Source organism: Lissotriton vulgaris, chromosome 6, assembly GCF_964263255.1.
Source record: "Lissotriton vulgaris chromosome 6, aLisVul1.2, whole genome shotgun sequence".
Taxonomy (NCBI): Eukaryota; Metazoa; Chordata; class Amphibia; order Caudata; family Salamandridae; genus Lissotriton; species Lissotriton vulgaris.
In genome coordinates, this window is record NC_141694.1 from 181,717,689 (window position 1) to 181,736,949 (window position 19,261).

Below are 19,261 nucleotides of genomic sequence, written 5' to 3' on the forward strand. Positions count from 1 at the left end.
CAAATGCAAAAACAACAGTTGATGGACAGAATGCAGAACAATGTCATACATTCACCCCAGTACAGAGATCTGGGTCTACATCTACTGTTTTTTTGCACTCCACACCACCCCTGTTCAGACATGGCCGTATGCTAATCAGCCTCGACCCTGTGCCTCATGGGAACAGTCCCGCCCAAACTGCCAAGCCATGTCTTCGCTGGACCGGAATCAAGCATCCTCGGACTGGTTTCCGGCTATCAGCCGTCATCAGCCAGGATAGCTTGACTCCAGTGTTGTGGAGAGCATGGGACTCACGTCAGAGCATACCCGTCCCACTCGGGGTGACAAATGAAAAAACAACAGTTGATGGGCAGAATGCAGAACAATGTCATACATTCACCCCTGTACAGAGATGTGTGTCTAAATCTATTGTTTTTTTGCACTCCACACCACCCCAGTTCAGACATGGCCGTATGCAAATCAGCCTTGACCCTGTGCCTCATGGGAACAGTCCAGCCCGAACTGCCAAGCCATGTCTTCCCTGGACCAGAATCAAGCATCCTAGGACCGGTTTCTGGCTATCAGCCGTCATCAGGCAGGATAGCTTGACTCCAGTGGTGTGGAGAGCACGAGACTCACGTCTGAGCATACCCGTCCCACTCCGGGTGACAAATGCAAAAACAACAGTTGATGGACAGAATGCAGAACAATGTCATACATTCACCCCAGTACAGAGATCTGGGTCTAAATCTATTGTTTTTTTGCACTCCACACCACCCCAGTTCAGACATGGCCATATGCAAATCAGCCTTGAGCCTGTGCCTCATGGTAACAGGTCAGCCCGAACTGCCAAGCCATGTCTTCCCTGGACCGGAATCAAGCATCCTAGGACCGGTTTCTGGCTATCATCCGCCATCAGCCAGGATAGCTTGACTCTAGTGGTGTGGAGAGCACGGGACTTCCGTTTGAGCATACCAGTCCCACTAGAGGTGACAAACGCAAAAACAAGAGTTGAAGGACAGAATGCAGAACAATGTCATACATTCACCCCAGTACAGAGATCTGGGTCTTAATCTATTGTTTTTTTGCGCTCGAACACCCAACCCAGTTCAGCATTGGCCATATGCAAATCAGCCTTGACCCTGTGCCTCATGGGAACAGTCCAGCCCGAACTGCCAAGCCAGGTCTTCCCTTGACCGTAATCAAGCATCCTAGGACCAGTTTCTGGCTATCAGCCATCATCAGCCAGGATAGCTTGACTCCAGTGGTGTGGAGAGCACAGGACTCACATCTGAGCATACCCGTCCCACTCGGGGTGACAAATGCAATAACAACAGTTGATGGACAGAATGCAGAACAATGTCATACATTCACCCGAGTACAGAGATCTGGGTCTAAATCCATAGTTTTTTTGCACTCCACACTACCCCAGTTCAGACATGGCCATATACAAATTAGCCTTGACCCTGTGCATCAAGGGAACAGTCCAGCCCAAACTGCCAAGCCATGTCTTCCCTGGACCGGAATCAAGCATCCATGGGCTGGTTTCTGGCTATCAGCCGCCATCAGCCAGGATAGCTTCACTCCAGTGGTGTGGAGAGCACGGGACTCACTTCTGAGCATACCCGTCCCACTCGGGGTGACAAATGCAATAACAACAGTTGATGGACAAAATGCAGAACAATGTCATACATTCACCCCAGTACAGAGATCTGGGCCTAAATCCATCGTTTTTTTGTTCTCCACACCACCCCAGTTCAGACATGGCCATATGCAAATCAGCTTTGACCCTGTGCCTCATGGGAACAGTCCAGCTCGAACTGCCAAGCCATGTCCTCCCTGGACCGGAATCAAGCATCCTAGGACCGGTGTCTGGCTATCAGCCGTCATCAGTCAGGATAGCTTGACTCCAGTGGTGTGGAGAGCACGGGGCTCACGTCTGAGCATACCCGTCCCACTCGGGGTGACAAATGCAAAAACAACAGTTGATGGACAGAATGCAGAACAATGTCATACATTCACAGAAGTACAGAGATCTGGGTCTAAATCCATTGTTTTTTTGCACTCCACACCACCCCAGTTCAGACATGGGCATATTTATTTATTTATTTTCCACATTTGTTAAGCGCACTGTTACCAAACGTTGTCCTGGCACTGAGGGATCACTAGAAGGCATGTCAACTGAGATTAGTGTATGAATAGCCAGATTTCAGGGCCCTTCTAAAGGGCAGCAGGTCATGAGTCTGCCTTAGGGCCAGAGGCAGGGAATTCCAAGCCCTAGCCGCTCCTATGGAGAAACTCCTTCCCCCCCAGCGGGCCCTCCTGACTTTGGGGACTATGATCAGTCCTTGGTCAGGAGAACTAAGCGACCTGCTCGGTCTATACCACTGAAAGAGCGAGGTCATGCAGTGGAGGCCCAAACCATTCAGTGCTTTAAAAACTACACAAAGATTCTTAAACGCTATTCTTTTCCGCACTGGCAGCCAGTGTAGCTTTACCAGATCTTGTGCTATCGAAGAGAATTTGGAAGTACCCGTGATCAAGCGGGCAGCCGCATTCTGTAGGATTTGAAGCTTGTTCAACAGCCTCTGTTGAGCATTTAGGAGCAGGCTGTTACAGTAGTCTAAGCGGGACATTGCCAATCCTGTTACAACAGTTTTTCTGTGTTCGTCAGGGATAAAAGGGAGCACTTTTCGTATGGTTTTAAGGACATAGTGGATGGATGAAGACAGGGCGTTGACTTGGGGCCAGAAGGAGAGAGTGTCGTCCATCTGCACCCCCAGGTTTTTGACCTTAGTAACTGGAGAGGGGGGTGTCCCCATTTCCTCGGTACACCATCTTGGGGACCAGAAGTTCTCTTTGGCCCCGAATAGCAGGACTTCAGTCTTAGCTGAATTCAGTTTGAGACAGTTTTCTGCCATCCAGTTACTGATCTCACACATGCAGTCCCTAAACCTGTCAGCTGTGTTCTCTAATCCACCCTGTAGCAGCGACACTACAATCTGTGTGTCGTCTGCATATGATGTTACGTTGAAGCCGAAAGATCTTATAACTGGTGCCAGGGTGGAGACGTACACATTAAAAAGAGTTTGACTCAAGGACGAACCTTGAGGGACTCCACAAGGGAGTACAAAAGGGGCCGATTCATAGTTTCCCAGAGCTACCACCTGAGTCCTGCTGGACAGGAAGGCCTGCAAGATCTTAAGGGCCTTTCCCTGAATTCCGCAGGCCCCCAACCGGTCCACCAGCAGCATGTGGTGGACCGTGTTGAAGGCTGCGGACAGGTCCAACATGATCAGGGCGGCTCTTCCCCCTGCATCCATCACTTGTATTGTATCTTCGGCAGATTTTATCAGAGCTGATTCTGTACTATGCCCTGGCCGGAATACATGCTGAGATGGACCCAGACATCGTACTTTCCCTAGAAATGCGCTCAGCTGAGTGTTTATTAAACCCTCTATAACTTTGGCAGGTAAAGGTAACCTGGCGATGGGCCGATAGTTATTCAAATCGACCACATCTAGGTTCGGTTTTTTAAGAAGGGGTAGGATCGATGCTTGTTTCCGGCGTGTTTCCATATGCAAATCAGCCTTGACCCTGTGCCTCATGCAAACGGTCCAACCCGAACTGCCAAGCCATGTCTTCCCTGGACCGGAATCAAGCATCCTAGGACCGGTTTCTGGCCATTAGCCATCATCAGCCAGAATAGCTTGACTCCAGTGGTGTGGAGAGCACGGGACTCACGTCTGAGCATAACCGTCCCACTCGAGGTGACAAATGCAAAAACAACAGTTGATGGACAGAATGCAGAACAATGTCATACATTCACACCAGTACAGAGATCTGGGCCTAAATCCATCCTTTTTTTGTTCTCCACACCAACCCAGTTCAGACATGGCCATACGCATATCAGCCTTGACCCTGTGCCTCATGCAAACGGTCCAACCCGAACTGCCAAGCCATGTCTTCCCTGGACCGGAATCAAGCATCCTAGGACCGGTTTGTGGCTATCAGCTAACATCAGCCAAGATAGCTTGACTCCACTGGTGTGGAGAGCACGGGACTCACGTCTAAGCATACCCGTCCCACTCCGGGTAACAAATGCAAAAACAACAGTTGATGGACAGAATGCAGAACAATGTCATACATTCACCCCAGTACAGAGATCTTGGTCTAAATCTATTGTTTTTTTACACTCCACACCACCCCAGTTCAGACATGGCCATATGCAAATCAGCCTTGACCCTGTGCGTCATGGGAACAGTCCAGCCCGAACTGCCAAGCCATGTCTTCCCTGGACCGGAATCAAGCATCCTAGGACCAGTTTCTAGCTATCAGCCGTCATCAGCCAGGATAGCTTGACTCCAGTGGTGTGGAGAGGACGGGGACTCACGTCTGAGCATATGCATCCCACTCGAGGTGACAAATGCAAAAACAACAGTTGATGGACAGAATGCAGAGCAATGTCATACATTCTCCCCAGTACAGAGATCTGGGTCTAAATCCATAGTTTTTTTGCACTCCACACCACCCCAGTTCAGACATGGCATATGCAAATCAGCCTTGACCATGTGCCTCATGGGAACAGTCCAGCCAGCACTGCCAAGCCCTGTCTTCCCTGGATCAGAATCAAGCATCCTAGGACCGGCGACTGGCTATCAACCGTCATCAGCCAGGATAGCTTGACTCCAGTGGTGTGGAGAGCACGGGACTCACGTCTGAGCATACCCGTCCCACTCGGGGTGACAAATGCAAAAACAACAGTTGATGGACAGAATGCAGAACAATGTCATACATTCACCCCAGTACAGAGATCTGGGTCTAAATTCATACTTTTTTTGTACTCTACACCACCCCAGTTCAGACATATGCAAATCAGCCTTGACCCTGTGCCTCATGCGAACGGTCCAGCCGAACTGCCAAGCCATGTCTTCCCTGGACCGGAATCAAGCATCCTAGGACCGGTTTCTGGCTATTAGCATCAACAGCCAGGATAGCTTGACTCCAGTGGTGTGGAGAGCACGGGACTCACGTCTAAACATACATGTCCCACTCGGGGTGACAAATGCAAAAATGATAGTTGATGGACAGAATGCAAAACAATGTCATACATTCACCCCAGTACAGAGATCGGGGTCTACATCTACTGTTTTTTTGCACTCAACACCATGCCTGTTCAGACATGGCCGTATGCTAATCAGCCTTGACCCTGTGCCTCATGGGAACAGTCCAACCCAAACTGCCAATCCATATCATCCCTGGACCGGAATATAGCATCCTAGGACTGGTTTCTTGCTATCAGCCGTCATCAGCCAGGATAGCTTGACTCCAGTGGTGTGGAGACCATGGGACTCACGTCTGAGCATACCCGTCCCACTCGGGGTGACAAATGAAAAAACAACAGTTGATGGACAGAATGCAGAACAATGTCATACATTCACCCCAGTACAGAGATCTGGGTCTAAATCCATTGTTTTTTTGCACTCCACACCACCCCAGTTCAGACATGACATGGCCATACGCAAATCAGCCTTGACCCTGTGCCTCATGGGAACACTCCAGCCCGCACTGCCAAGCCCTGTCTTCCCTGGACCGGAATCAAGCATCCTAGGACCGGTTTCTGGCTATCCGCCGCCATCAGCCTGGATAGCTTGACTCCAGTGGTGTGGAGAGCACGGGACTTTCATCTGAGCAAGCATACCAGTCCCACTAGAGGTGACAAATGCAAAAACCACAGTTGAAGGACAGAATGCAGAACAATGTCATACATTCACCCCAGTACAGAGATCTGGGTCTAAATCTATTGTTTTTTTGCGCTCCACACCAACCCAGTTCAGACTTGGCCATATGCAAATCAGCCTAGACCCTGTGCCTCATGGGAACACTCCAGCCCGCACTGCCAAGCCCTGTCTTCCCTGGACCGGAATCAAGCATCCTAGGACCGGTTTCTGGCTATCCGCCGCCATCAGCCTGGATAGCTTGACTCCAGTGGTGTGGAGAGCACGGGACTTTCGTCTGAGCAAGCATACCAGTCCCACTAGAGGTGACAAATGCAAAAACCACAGTTGAAGGACAGAATGCAGAACAATGTCATACATTCACCCCAGTACAGAGATCTGGGTCTAAATCTATTGTTTTTTTGCGCTCCACACCAACCCAGTTCAGACTTGGCCATATGCAAATCAGCCTAGACCCTGTGCCTCATGGGAACAGTCCGGCCCAAACTGCCAAGCCATGTCTTCCCTGGCCCGTAATCAAGCACCCTAGGACCGGTGTCTGGCTATCAGCCGTCATCAGCCAGGATAGCTTCACTCCAGTGGTGTGGAGAGCACGGGACTCACGTCGAAGCATACCCGTCCCACTCGGGGTGACAAATGCAAAAACAACAGTTGATGGACAGAATGCAGAACAATGTCATACATTCACCCCAATGCAGAGATCTGGGTCTAAATCCATAGTTTTTTTGCACTCCACACCAACCCAGTACAGACATGGCTATATGCAAATCAGCCTTGACCCTGTGCCTCATGCAAACGGTCCAGCCCGAACTGCCAAGCCATGTCTTCCCTGGACCGGAATCAAGCATCCTAGGACCGGTTTCTGGCTATCAGCTGTCATCAGCCAGGATAGCTTGACTCCAGTGCTGTGGAGAGCACGGGACTCACGTCTGAGCATACCCGTCCCACACTAGTTGACAAATGCAAAAACAACAGTTGATGGACAGAATGCAGAACAATGTCATACATTTATTCAGTAAGGAGATCTGGTCCTAAATCCATTGTTTTTTTGCACTCCACACCACCCCAGTTCATACATGGCCATATGCAAATCAGTCTTGACCCTATGCCTCATGGGAACAGTCCAGCCCGAACTGCCAAGCCATGTCTTCCCTGGACCGGAATCAAGCATCCTCGGACTGGTTTCTGGCTATCAGCGGCCATCAGCCAGGATAGCTTGACTCCAGTGGTGTTGAGAGCATGGGGCTCACGTCTGAGAATACCTGTCCCACTCGGGGTGACAAATGCAATTGTTTCTCCACACCACCCCAGTTAAGACATGGCCATATGCAAATCGGCCTTGACCCTATGCCTCATGGGAACAGTCCAGCCCGAACTGCCAAGCCATGTCTTCCCTGGACCGGAATCAAGCATCCTCGGTCCCGTTTCTGGCTATCAGCCGCCATCAGCCAGGATAGCTTGACTCCAGTGGTGTGGAGAGCACAGCACTTCCGTCTGAGCATACCCGTCCCACTCGGGGTGACAAATGCAAAAACAACAGTTGATGGACAAAATGCAGAACAATGTCATACATTCAGCCCAAAGAGATCTGGGCCTAAATCCATCTTTTTATTGTTGTCCACACCACCCCAGTTCAGACATGGCCATATGCAAATCAGCCTTGACCTTGTAACTTATTGGAACAGTCCAGCCCGAACTGCAAAGCCATGTCTTCCTTGGACCGGAATCAAGCATCCTAGGACCGGTTTCTGGCTATCAGCCGTAATCAGCCAGGATAGCTTGACTCCAGTGGTGTGGAGAGCACAGGACTCACGTCTGAGCATACCCGTCCCACTCGGGGTGACAAATGCCAAAACAACAGTTGATGGACAGAATGCAGAACAATGTCATACATTCACCCCAGTATAGAGATCTGGGTCTAAATCCATTGTTTTTTTGCACTCCACTCCACTCCACCCCAGTTCAGACATGGCCATATGCAAATTAGCCTTGACCCTGTGCCTCATGGGAACAGTCTAGCCCGAACTGCCATTTCATGTCTTCCCTGGACCGGAATCAAGCATCCTAGGACCGGTTTCTGGCTATCAGCCGCCATCAGCCAGGATAGCTTGACTCCAGTGGTGTGGAGAACACGGGACTCACGTCTGAGCATACCCGTCCCACTCGGGGTGACAAATGCCAAAACAACAGTTGATGGACAGAATGCAGAACAATGTCATACATTCACCCCAGTATATAGATCTGGCTCTAAATCCATTGTTTTTTTGCACTCCACTCCACCCCAGTTCAGACATGGCCATATGCAAATTAGCCTTGACCCTGTGCCTCATGGGAACAGTCCAGCCCGAACTGCCATTCCATGTCTTCCCTGGACTGGAATCAAGCATCCTAGGACCGGTTTCTGGCTATCAGCCGCCATCAGCCAGGATAGCTTGACTCCAGTGGTGTGGAGAACACAGGACTCACTTCTGAGCATACCCGTCCCACTCGGGATGACAAATGCAAAAACAACAGTTGATGAACAGAATGCAGAACAATGTCATACATTCACCCCAGTACAGACATCTGGGTCTAAATCCATTGTTTTTTTGCACTCCACACCACCCCAGTTCAGACATGGCCATATGCAAATCAACCTTGACCCTGTGCCTCATGGGAACAGTCCAGCCCGAACTGCCAAGCCATGTCTTCCCTGGACCGGAATCAAGCATCCTTGGACCGGTTTCTGGCTTTCAGCCATCATCAGCCAGGATAGCTTGACTCTAGTGGTGTGGAGAGCACGGGACTCACGTCTGAGCATACCCATCCCACTTGAGGTGACAAATGCAAAAACAACAGTTGATGGACAGAATGCAGAACACTGTCATACATTCACCCCAGTGCAGAGATCTGGGCCTAAATTTATCGTTTTTTTGCACTCCACACCACCCCGGTTCAGACATGGCCATATGCAAATCATCCTTGACCCTGTGCCTCATGGGAACAGTCCAGCCCGAACTCTCAACCCATTTCTTCCCTGGACCGTAATCAAGCATCCTAGGACTGGTTTCTGGCTATCAGCCCTCATCAGCCAGAATAGCATGACTCCAGTGGTGTGGAGAGCTCAGGACTCACTTCTGAGCATACCCGTCCCACTCGCGATGACAAATGCAAAAACAACAGTTGATGGACAGAATGCGGAACAATGTCATACATTCACCCCAGTACAGAGATCTGGGCATAAATACATCGTTTTTTGCACTCCACACCACCCCAGTTCATACATGGCCATATGCAAATCACAATACAAATAATAGTGGAGGGTCAAAGGTATGGAATTCACAAGGGACGACTATGTGATGGAACTAGAGATACTAGTTCACTAGACAGGGTACATCATTCATAGTTTTTGAAAAATACCCATCAGTAGCTCTTCCTGGGCGCCCTTTTCATCATGTGGGTTCCTTCGAACCATGAAGGATAGGAAAAGAGTTTAGTCATGAATGACAACATGGGAACCAGTGATGATATATCTGGGTCGCAGGGGGCTACTGAAAAGCAGTGCGAGGAAAAGTGAAATAGTGCAAAGGTGCAAGGTAGTGATATTTAAAATTAGATGGCTCTGAGGAAAGTACTTATTTATTGGAGACCTCAGAGTCTCTAAGACTTAAAAAGAGCGAAAATGGTAGTTTTAACTAATAGCTACCAACAGGTTGGTCGACATGTTTCAGCAGGAATTACGGATCACACTGGTATCCACTGCATTCTTCAGGACCTGTGTCGCTACTGCTAATGTTGTGTAAAGGAAATATAAAAAAGGAAAAGGTATCACCTGGGTATTAGTGAAGGATCATTCTCCCAGCATATTGTGCAGGAGAGTACTGCCTCACCTCACCTGGCAAACAGCTCAGGTAATTGAAGCACCGCTCTGTCCGTCGGTACTTCCAGCGTCCCTCTGGCTCATGAGGCACATAAAAAGATGCAGTAGAAGAGAGCCTGCCCAGTGACCCCTACCTGGGTAGTGTCAAGCATGCTACACAGCCTGTGCAATATACACCTCACTGACCCACTGTGAGAAACATGGTCACTCTCTCCATGCTAACTTCTGCCGATTGATTCCACATGCCGTGTCTTTCTCTTGGCGTTTCAACCTAGTGGGACATTTCTGCTTAATTATCTGAATACCGTTAGAAGGCAAAGTGGCAGAATGCACCACCTCAAGCCACGCTGCACTCTTGCAAGGTCATGAAAGAGAGCAGATACGGAGAGATGCTCTTTTAAAGTGCTCACATCCGAGTGGTGGCTCACCTCTGACCTGGAAGCCAACCATGGCATGTAGCCAGGTCCATGGAGCGAAGCTATCAATGGTGCACGTGGGTCTGCCATTGCCAGGGAGAGTGGGGAACTTAAGGGGTCTCGGGCTGGTTGGTGAGAAAGGTGGGTGTGAAGGTGGGGGTGTGCGGCCAGTTGAAAATAGCAGGATAAAAGAGAGGATGAATAGTTTAAATGTGACCATGAATAGAAAGCAGCTGGTGAAACATAAATGTTTTAGATTTAGATATGAGGAGATGTGGTGGTTAAAAACTTGAAAGTTGCAATATTTTAAGGTTATCATATGAATGTCAATAGGTTTGGGAATATATTTAAACATGGTGCATTGCTGAAATCGCTCTCTTTATTTAACCCTGATGTAATGTATCTACATACAATGCACTTTAAGAGTAATGCTCCAAAGGTACGGCTACCAGGAAGGTTTTTGTTACCATATTTTTCCTCATGAGTGGTGGCAATGAAGGGTGTTGCAACTTTTTTTCTAAATCAGCAGAGTGGCATATGAAGGAAATAGTGAGGGACACCAATGATTGGAGGATTTGGGTGAAGACTCAAGTTAAGGAAATGGTGGTCAACTTTTTGAATTAATATGGCCCCATGTCAGGTGAGCCACGGTTATTGTAAATAATCTATAATTTGGCTATGAAGGTAGAGGAGACTTTAATTGTATACAAGATTTAAGTAAGGACACCTCAAGCAAGGCCACAAACAGCTGAAGCAAACAGAATTAGTCGGCTCAGTGGTTGGATCACCCTTAATACTCACAATATACATGCCATTTGCATAGATTTAGATCAGCCTCTCATTTAGATGTTTTACTTATGACTAGTAAAATAAAATGGGCCTCTGTGGAGATTGTGGAAAACTCATTCTATGATCATTCAATAGTTTCCCTCCAAGTGGTACTGGATCTGCTGTCAAAAACGAGAACAAGTTGGCATTTTAGTAAATGAGATCAGATCAGGTTGGAGGACATGAGGGGCTTTATAAAGGAATTTTTTTCAAATAAATTGCAGCACGACCTTCAATTTTATGGTTTGGGAAAGATTCAAATCTGCTATTAGGGGGCCAGTCATTGGTTATAAAGCCACACTTAATATGATATATCTCTGTAGAACACAGACCCTTCAAGTCACCGCGCTGTGCCTGTCATGTTGTGCATGGAACTGCAGGGGGGTACCATAGGTAAAACCCTGCACCCCCCACACCCCCAGAGTCCCTGGGGGCCCACAACGGGCCCCCGCAAGCAGACTCCGCATGCATTTCCGTTGAGGCATTGCCACCACGGAAAAGCATGTTCCAGCCCACTTCCAAATATGGCTGGTGTGGTCTAACAGACACCGCCACCATATGGAACCCAAGTCAACCGGGCGGAAAAGCGGCGGACGGTCTTTCCGTCCACCGCGGACCCCCAGCCATAGTAATATGGCGGGCGGATCGTCCCCGGCGGGCCGACGGCGGCTACCGACGGCCCTGCGGGGCGATCCGCCCGCCATCCTAATGGGGCCCAATGTTTTTTGAGTCCTCTGCTGGCTGCAGTGCTCATGAAAATCTATAAAGTAATTAACAAGAAATTTGGGAATGTTTACAAACTCAGAATATGACTGAAACATTTACGTGTGCAAGTAATTTGTGCAGGTTAGCAGTTTTTTGTTTGGTTGCCATCAAATAAAGATATTTACCTTTGTATGATTCAAAATGTTGGATCAAATAGCCACATTCTTCAATAATTTTGTCTTCTATTGTCGATTTGCCCATGCCTAAGTCGCGTAAAGTTGCTATTGTAAATCTTCTCATCACCTTCCAGTTCTCCCCGTGTGATAAAATTATTCCTATATAGAATTGAAATGATAACAACTTCTTAAAGCTTAGTTTTCATTCAATATGATTCATTCATGCAAATACAAGAATGTGAGTGGCACAAAGTGATCATACTTTAAAAATGTATATCATTACAGTACATTAAAAATATATGCATTCCTTGCTGCTGCATCTCAGCCTTCATATTTATAGAAATACTGAATTATATATAATCCTATGTGTCATAGGACACTCTGGACGTAATTACCCTATTTGCATATATCACCATAAAACTCTGAAAACTAAAATTGAGCCTTTTGAACATTTATACCTTCTTCTACGTGCACCATTGTCTTCTTGACACAAAGTGGGATGTCTTCTTTCAGATGTGCCTTGGCATTTCAGTGGAAAGTAGTTGGTGTGATTAGATAAGATTCACCTATTCCTCCAATAGTACCCCAAAATTTGAACGGAATTTGTATCAATCTACTGTTACAAAAGGCAATTTTGAACTGACTAATCAGAGAAAATGTTTGTATACTTGTTAGGCAGTGCACATATTGGTGAAAAGGTGCACCAGTGCACCCTTTGTAACCTGGACCACAAAACTCATGCAACCCTCCATAGTGCTTGCTCATGACAGAAAGGCAGACACACACATGTGAACACAGACACACACACTCACACGTGACTCTTTCTCCCTGCCCCCCGTTCTTAGATGTCTATTTGCCTCTAGAAAACATTTTTTTTACAGTCTGGGTTGAGATGCTGCCGACAGGACTGCCTTAGTGAGACTGTAGGTCCCGGAGAGACGAACAAGAAAAGGTAAGGTTTTAAGGCCTGCTCTTTTTAGGGCACTAATCTCAAGAACAAATGTCCCATCCTGTCAATTTGAATTGGCCTCCTAAAATGTTTAGGATTTATTTTTGTTAGCATTCGACCAATTATGACCTAAGTGGGAAAAAATTAAAATACCAATAAATAGTGATTTATTTGAAATAATCTAAAATTTTGATAATCCTGATTTCACATGTTCTGAAGCTTAACTATTCTCTCAAAACTTCCAGATGCTTTGAATAGCCATGGGCTGTTGGACTAAACTATCCCAGTTAAATTAAATGATGGAATGGTTGGAGTACAAAACGTGCTTGGAAACATATTGAGTAGAACATGTACGTGTCTGGTATGATTTATTAAAGATCTTTCATGGTCTGAAATGGATCACTGACAAAATCTCGACAGCAAAAATGACGAGCTACAAAAATAACGGGACAAAAATATTGGTGTGCAAAATATCGACGTCCTATCTTCATACTGGAAAGTACAAAAATATCGATAAAAAACTATCGCTGTTAAAAATATCATTGTTCAAAATATCATATTTTTTTTTAAATAGTGTAAAATAATGCAAAGAATACATATATTTAAAAAAGATAGTTAGAATTATTAGAATTATTTTAAAATGATAAGTAATAAATATAATGTAAAAATACATTAAACCTACATACATATCAAATATATTATATACATATATTAACTTAATATAACTAATAAATAATGATTTTAATAAATTCTAACATATTAAAACATATTAAAAAGTATAAATACATATATTTATGTATATACACCAGTAAACTAAAAATATAAGTAAATATATACATATTAAATTAAAATATTGTAATATATATATTTTTCACAATTTCATTTGGCACTTCATTAACTTAAACAGTAGTGAAAATGTTGGACAGCGGAGGGGATAAAATTACTATTCCCACTCCAGGAAGTTCAACAGTAGGGAACGTGTTGATAGTGTAGGGGTAAAACTTACTATTTCCGATCCAGACAGTGCAAAAGTAGGGAAAGTGTTGGATAGCGGAGGGGAATTGTGTACAATTTCCACTCCAGGGAGTGCAACAGTAAGGAAAGTGTTGGATAGCGTAGTGGTAAAAATGACCATCCCCACTCCAGAGTGTGCAAACGTAGGGAAAGTGTTGTGTAGCGGAGGGGAATAATTTACTATTCCCACTCCAGCAGGTAAAACAGTAGGGAAAGTATTGGATAGCGGAGGGGAATATTTTACTATTCCCACTCCAGAGATTACAAAGGTAGGAAAAGTGTTGGATAGCGGAGGCATTACAATTACTATTCCCACTCCAGAAAGTGCAACACTAGGGAAAGTGTTGGATAGTGGTGGGGATAAAATTACTATACCCACTCCAACAAATACAAAAGAAGGGAAAGTGTTGGATAGCATAGGGGTAAAATGTACTATTCCCACTCGAATGAGTGCAACAGTAGGGAAAGTGTTGGATATTGGAGGTGAAAATGTGCTATTACCACTCCAGAAAAATTATTAACATTAATTAACAAACAATTAGTTAATTCTGAATAATTTACCTGCCACCATATTCCCCTATGTATAACACCATCAATGTTGTAAAACTTAACACAATTAAGATAATTAATTATTAATAATTAACACACAATTTAAAAACAATCAATAATAAATTAATTCACACAAATAACACTAAAAAACAATATATTAGAATTAAATTAGTTCTCTGCCTACCTCCCTGTCAACTCACAACCCACTCTTAAAAAAATAACACAAATAACATAATTAATAATTAAATATTAATTATTAAAAACCAATAAGTAAAGAAGAATACATTATTCACCACAATTAACAATATGAAATATTAATTACATAAATATGAACTATTACAAAATATAAATTAATTAATTACTTTAAAATTCTTCCCACCCTACTCCCCTATAAACCTACAACCTGCTCCTAAAAAAAATACACAATTAACATATATACCAATTAATTATTAATAATGAACAACCAATTAATAAATAATTAATAACAACTTAATTACCACAATTAACAATAAAAATTCTTAAACACTTAGGGGCCCATTAGGAAGTCAGGCATATGGCCCCCGGCAGGCTGGCGGTAGCCACCGCCAGCCTGGCGGGGGCAATCCACCCGCCTTCCAACTTTACCTGAAAGTCTTCTCCCCTGAAGACTTCAGTGCCTTCAGCTTAACTCTGCAGAAAACACAAAATTGGCTGTCATGCAACCACCTCAAACTTAATACTAAAAAAAATGAATTCCTCTTTATTGTCCCACCAAGCTTGTCTCCTGTCATTGAAGATTGGTTGAAACAACTAAAAGCCCTCAACAGCTTCCAACAAATTGAACATTCAGCGAGATCACTGGGAGCAACTCTCAACAAGAACTTTAACACGCAGAAGCACATCAGTGCTGCCACCAAAGGAGAAAACCTCCAACATTTTAAGGAAATTAAAACACCTCCCAATGACTTTACGTCTGCAAAGCCCTTTTGATTCCCAGGTTGGACTATGGAAATGCAACCTTTTGAGGCTTGCCCAGATCAAAACAGCACCTCTAAGGGCCTCTCTCAACTCTGCTGAAAGGCTCATCACAGAACAACCCACATCCCCCCCGATTTAAAGTCCCTGAACTGGCTACCTTATGAAGCAAGAATTTAGCTAAAGATTGCCTGAATGATCCATAAAGCCCTACGCTTTGATACCCTACGATACCTTTCTCAGGATCCCAAACTTTCTGGCTGTGGCAGATCCTCCAGAAGCTCTAACAACTTACTTCTGAAAACTCAGAGATTCCTCAAACAGAAAAGTTACAACCAAGCTTTCTCTCATATTAGCCAAAGAATTTAGAATGCCTTGCCCTCTGGAATCAGACTAAATCCCTCAACTGCATCTTCCAAGAAAGAAGTTAAAGTACTACTTCTGAACACATTTCTGCGCTAGATATATGGATCTCCTCAATTTGTACCTTTCCTGACACGTCACTTATACCCTTGACTACTGCTGTCATTGCGGTCCAAACATTGTTTTGTACATTCCCTAATCTGGATGCTGCTTTATCCTGTAGTATTATCGACTTTGATATCACTGATGTTATTTGCCTCTGCTCTCTAAACAGTTGTAAAGTGCCTTGATACATGCAAGGGTCATGTTTGCACTTTATTAAACTTTTAATATGAATAAATACATAAATAAAATTAAGGTAACCCAAGGTGCATCTGAAACAAATGCAATGGAAGGAGCAATTTCCTCTACACAGTGAATGGGCATAGGCTGGACATTAAATAACTAAGCAAGCAAGCAATCTATAGGACATTTTGAGATCATGAAGAAATATCATGGGAAAGTGCTAAAGTGCTTTGAATTAGATGATCTAATCTAGGCATAATTACTTACTTTTTCAGGGAAATCTATCTACAATTCATACTGATTACAGGATTAGGGCCTGATTTAGTGTTTGGTGGATGGGTTACACAGTCACAAATGTGTTGAATATCCTGTCCACCTAATTAAAGTGCAATAGGATATATTGCAGTTGTAATTAGGAGGAAGGGATATCTGTCACATTTGTCAGGCCCTTAGATGAAAACTCTCTAAAGACGTTATGTATGTCAATATGTTCCTTGTGCTTTTTCACTAAATCCTAATATACACATTCATTCAATCAAACACCTTATAGAACTGAAATATGTAGTGTATTGGACAATTTGTTAGGTCAAGCCTAAACAGTGCTTGCCCAGTAAGCGATTTGTTGTCTGTACTTTGTGGGGTCTGACTACTCCCACACTTTGTATTGGCTTTCGTTTGTGTCCTTTAAAAATCGTAGCTTGCAAATGGCTACTGGTGGGTGCATGTCCCACCTTATGTGGCAAGTTCACTCCCATGGAGTATTGCCGCAGGAGCAAACAGGGATGCCCACACTGAGTGCGTGCCTTTATCTTCTTATTTTCTACTGCTGGCCTTGCGTGCAGTCGATTATAGCTCATGTCCTCTCTGTCCCTGCTCATTGCTACCCCATATCTTGGTCTCTTTTAACATTTATATTTTATTTTGTACGCGCACGCCTGCATGTTTCTCCATGCTATGACTTTCGATTTTATGGCTCTCAGTTCGAAGGCTGCTGGGAAGGTGCCTAATGACCTGGTCATGAGAAGGAGTGGGATCAGCTAGATTTTAGAGGGGCTGGGAGACGAAACATTGATCTGGCCCAGCATCAGCGGTGAGGGAGCGTTGCTGAAATATCAAGAATGGCATTTGGTTTATATCAGCAACCGAGCGCTTCTCTCTGAGCATTCCCTGCCCCTCCTATCCGAATAACTGACTGATGGCAGCTCCAGTGCTCCCCGATTTCGGGGAGGAGGTGGGACATACCTTCCTTCCTGAAATCTGGACCTGGTCCTGAAGATTTCCAACCTGAGGGCGGGAATTTTTCTTTTTATGACTTTTTGTTATCATAAGAGAAAAAAAAGCAAGTATGCAAACATTCTCACTTCACTGGTTACTCTGAAGTACCCTAAGTATAATTACGAGGCTCTAAAAAGCTACAAAAACTCAGCAACCGTTTCACTGACACAATGGAATGGGTACTTTTCAGATATCTTTGTAGATTGTCTCCTCTTTTTGGAATTTACTGAATGCCAAGGTACAGATCTCGTAAATCTACACTAGCCTACACTCCACTAGTGAAACCTGCAGGTCATCAGAAGTACCAACAGTCCACGGAAATGAGAACTGCAGAAATGTGCATTGACGTATTTTTTATTATCCCCGTGAAAATTCTGGCGTTGTTTTGCCACATGGAAAATGAGTTGTTGTTTACAGCTTTCACAAGTGCGATAAGCCGCTGGATACGTTTATGAATAATCACAGTTATGATTTTGTTGGTGTTCACAATTTTTCACTGCAGTCACCACCATCCACCGAGAACCCCCTCCTCTACACCAAAATAAAAACTGGACAATGAGTGGAATGTTGTCATACTTACCTCAAAGAACCTGCATCTAGATTCCAATGCTTTTCCCCAGCATTTTTAGGTTTGGCCTAACAGGCAATGCAAACTATCGGGTTGTAAAAATACCTTATTTGGGGCTTACCAAAAACTTACTGTTAGCTTACAACCCACAAATTGCTTACCACTAGTTGGTTTTCTCACTCATTTGCTTGCTTCCTAACTGAAGGACTGCCTTCCTCTTCTTGTGTTTGTCCCACCCCTGGAGCTTAGCCTATTTACTATGTTTTTGATTGGCTCACTTGCATCCTTCCCCTGCTCACTTTTATGGAACTACTGAGAAAGTATGCGTGTGCTACTCCCCTTCCCAAATAACCACCCATTTTTTCTCTCTGCCTCCTATGCTGCTCTCTGTCTTGCTTGCATGCTTCTTCTCACGCACTCTGTTTTGCTCACTCCTGCCTCTGCTGCTTTGTTTGTTAACTTAACCACTTCCTGTTACCTCCCGTACCCATTACTTTGTTTCCTCTCACCTCTCACAGAGTTGTGGTCCTTCAAATTATTTTATTTATTTTGTGCAACAGAACATTTATTTGTTTTATTTACTGATTGAATTGGCAAACACCATCTGTAAATAAAAAAAGGCACGAATCATCACATAGGCCTGTGCCAATAAATTGCCCAGCAACATCAGCATGTCTTTATTTAATTTCCTTTTTGCTGATGCCTTTTGCTTTTAGCCTGTGCTACACAGCATCGACCAAAACCATTGGCAAAGCCAGAAGGTTAATAAGGTAAGCCATCTTTGCTTTGACAGTTTGTGTTAGATACAGCAGCTTCCTAAGGTCAACTTGTAGGCCTCTGCTCTCAGCGGATTCAGCAGAGCCTCTCTAGAGATCCAGGCCAATACAAGGAACTGGTCTTGATGGGTCAGTTCTGAGTTCAGTCAAAAAAGTATGCAATATCCATGTTGCCTGAATTTTGAAAAATCAAAGAGTAGCACTTCTTCTGGGACTTTCTCCACATAAGAAGGGAGATGGCACCGCCTAGTCACTGGAAAATATACCCCTGGTAAGATGATACAGACTTCCAGCGAGGGGTCTCTGTAATATATCCAAATAAAGCCAAAAGCGAGACAAAAGGACCAGCGACAGGTACCCAGAGAATGTGCATCTGAGGAATTACACTATATAAGAAGGGTAATCTCATTGCTTAGCAGGACTGCAGGCAGAAGTGCCAACATCAGTAAAAGAGGTCTGTAACCTCTGTCCTCCAGCAGGGACCAGAACTGGCTCCAGTTGAATGTCAATTCTCCCAGACCCTTCCAGACAAGCTGGTAAAACTACAGGAAGAAAATAAAACAGATCCCCATCCTGTGGTAAGCATACCTGGCCCCACGGAGGACACCACACACAAACATAAAATACACTACTAAGAAGCAACATGCCCCAATCTATAGTCTTCACAGACCTGCAGGAATTATAATGAGAGCAATTTCTCATGGGGTATGGAGAAAAAAGGATTTTATAAAATTGGTTCAAATTATTCAGTCTTAATTACACCTACCTCGAACCCAATTGTTCAAATACTAATGCTTTGAAAATGTGTATTTGCATTGAAATGGACA

General features: G+C 44.7%; 1 protein-coding gene across 2 annotated transcripts in view; it reads right to left on the reverse strand.

The window, feature by feature from the left end:
* The window catches only part of LOC147706986 (cytochrome P450 2K1-like), a 636,943-nt gene that overhangs the window by 469,809 nt on the left and 147,873 nt on the right, over positions 1 to 19,261 (reverse strand). The window contains exon 3 of one of the 2 annotated variants that reach the window (XM_086926218.1): positions 11,711 to 11,860. The exons of the other annotated variant lie outside the window; for it this stretch is intronic. Coding sequence (XP_086782344.1) covers positions 11,711 to 11,860 — 150 coding nt within the window. The remainder of the gene's footprint in view (positions 1 to 11,710; positions 11,861 to 19,261) is intronic. 2 annotated transcript variants of the gene reach the window in all.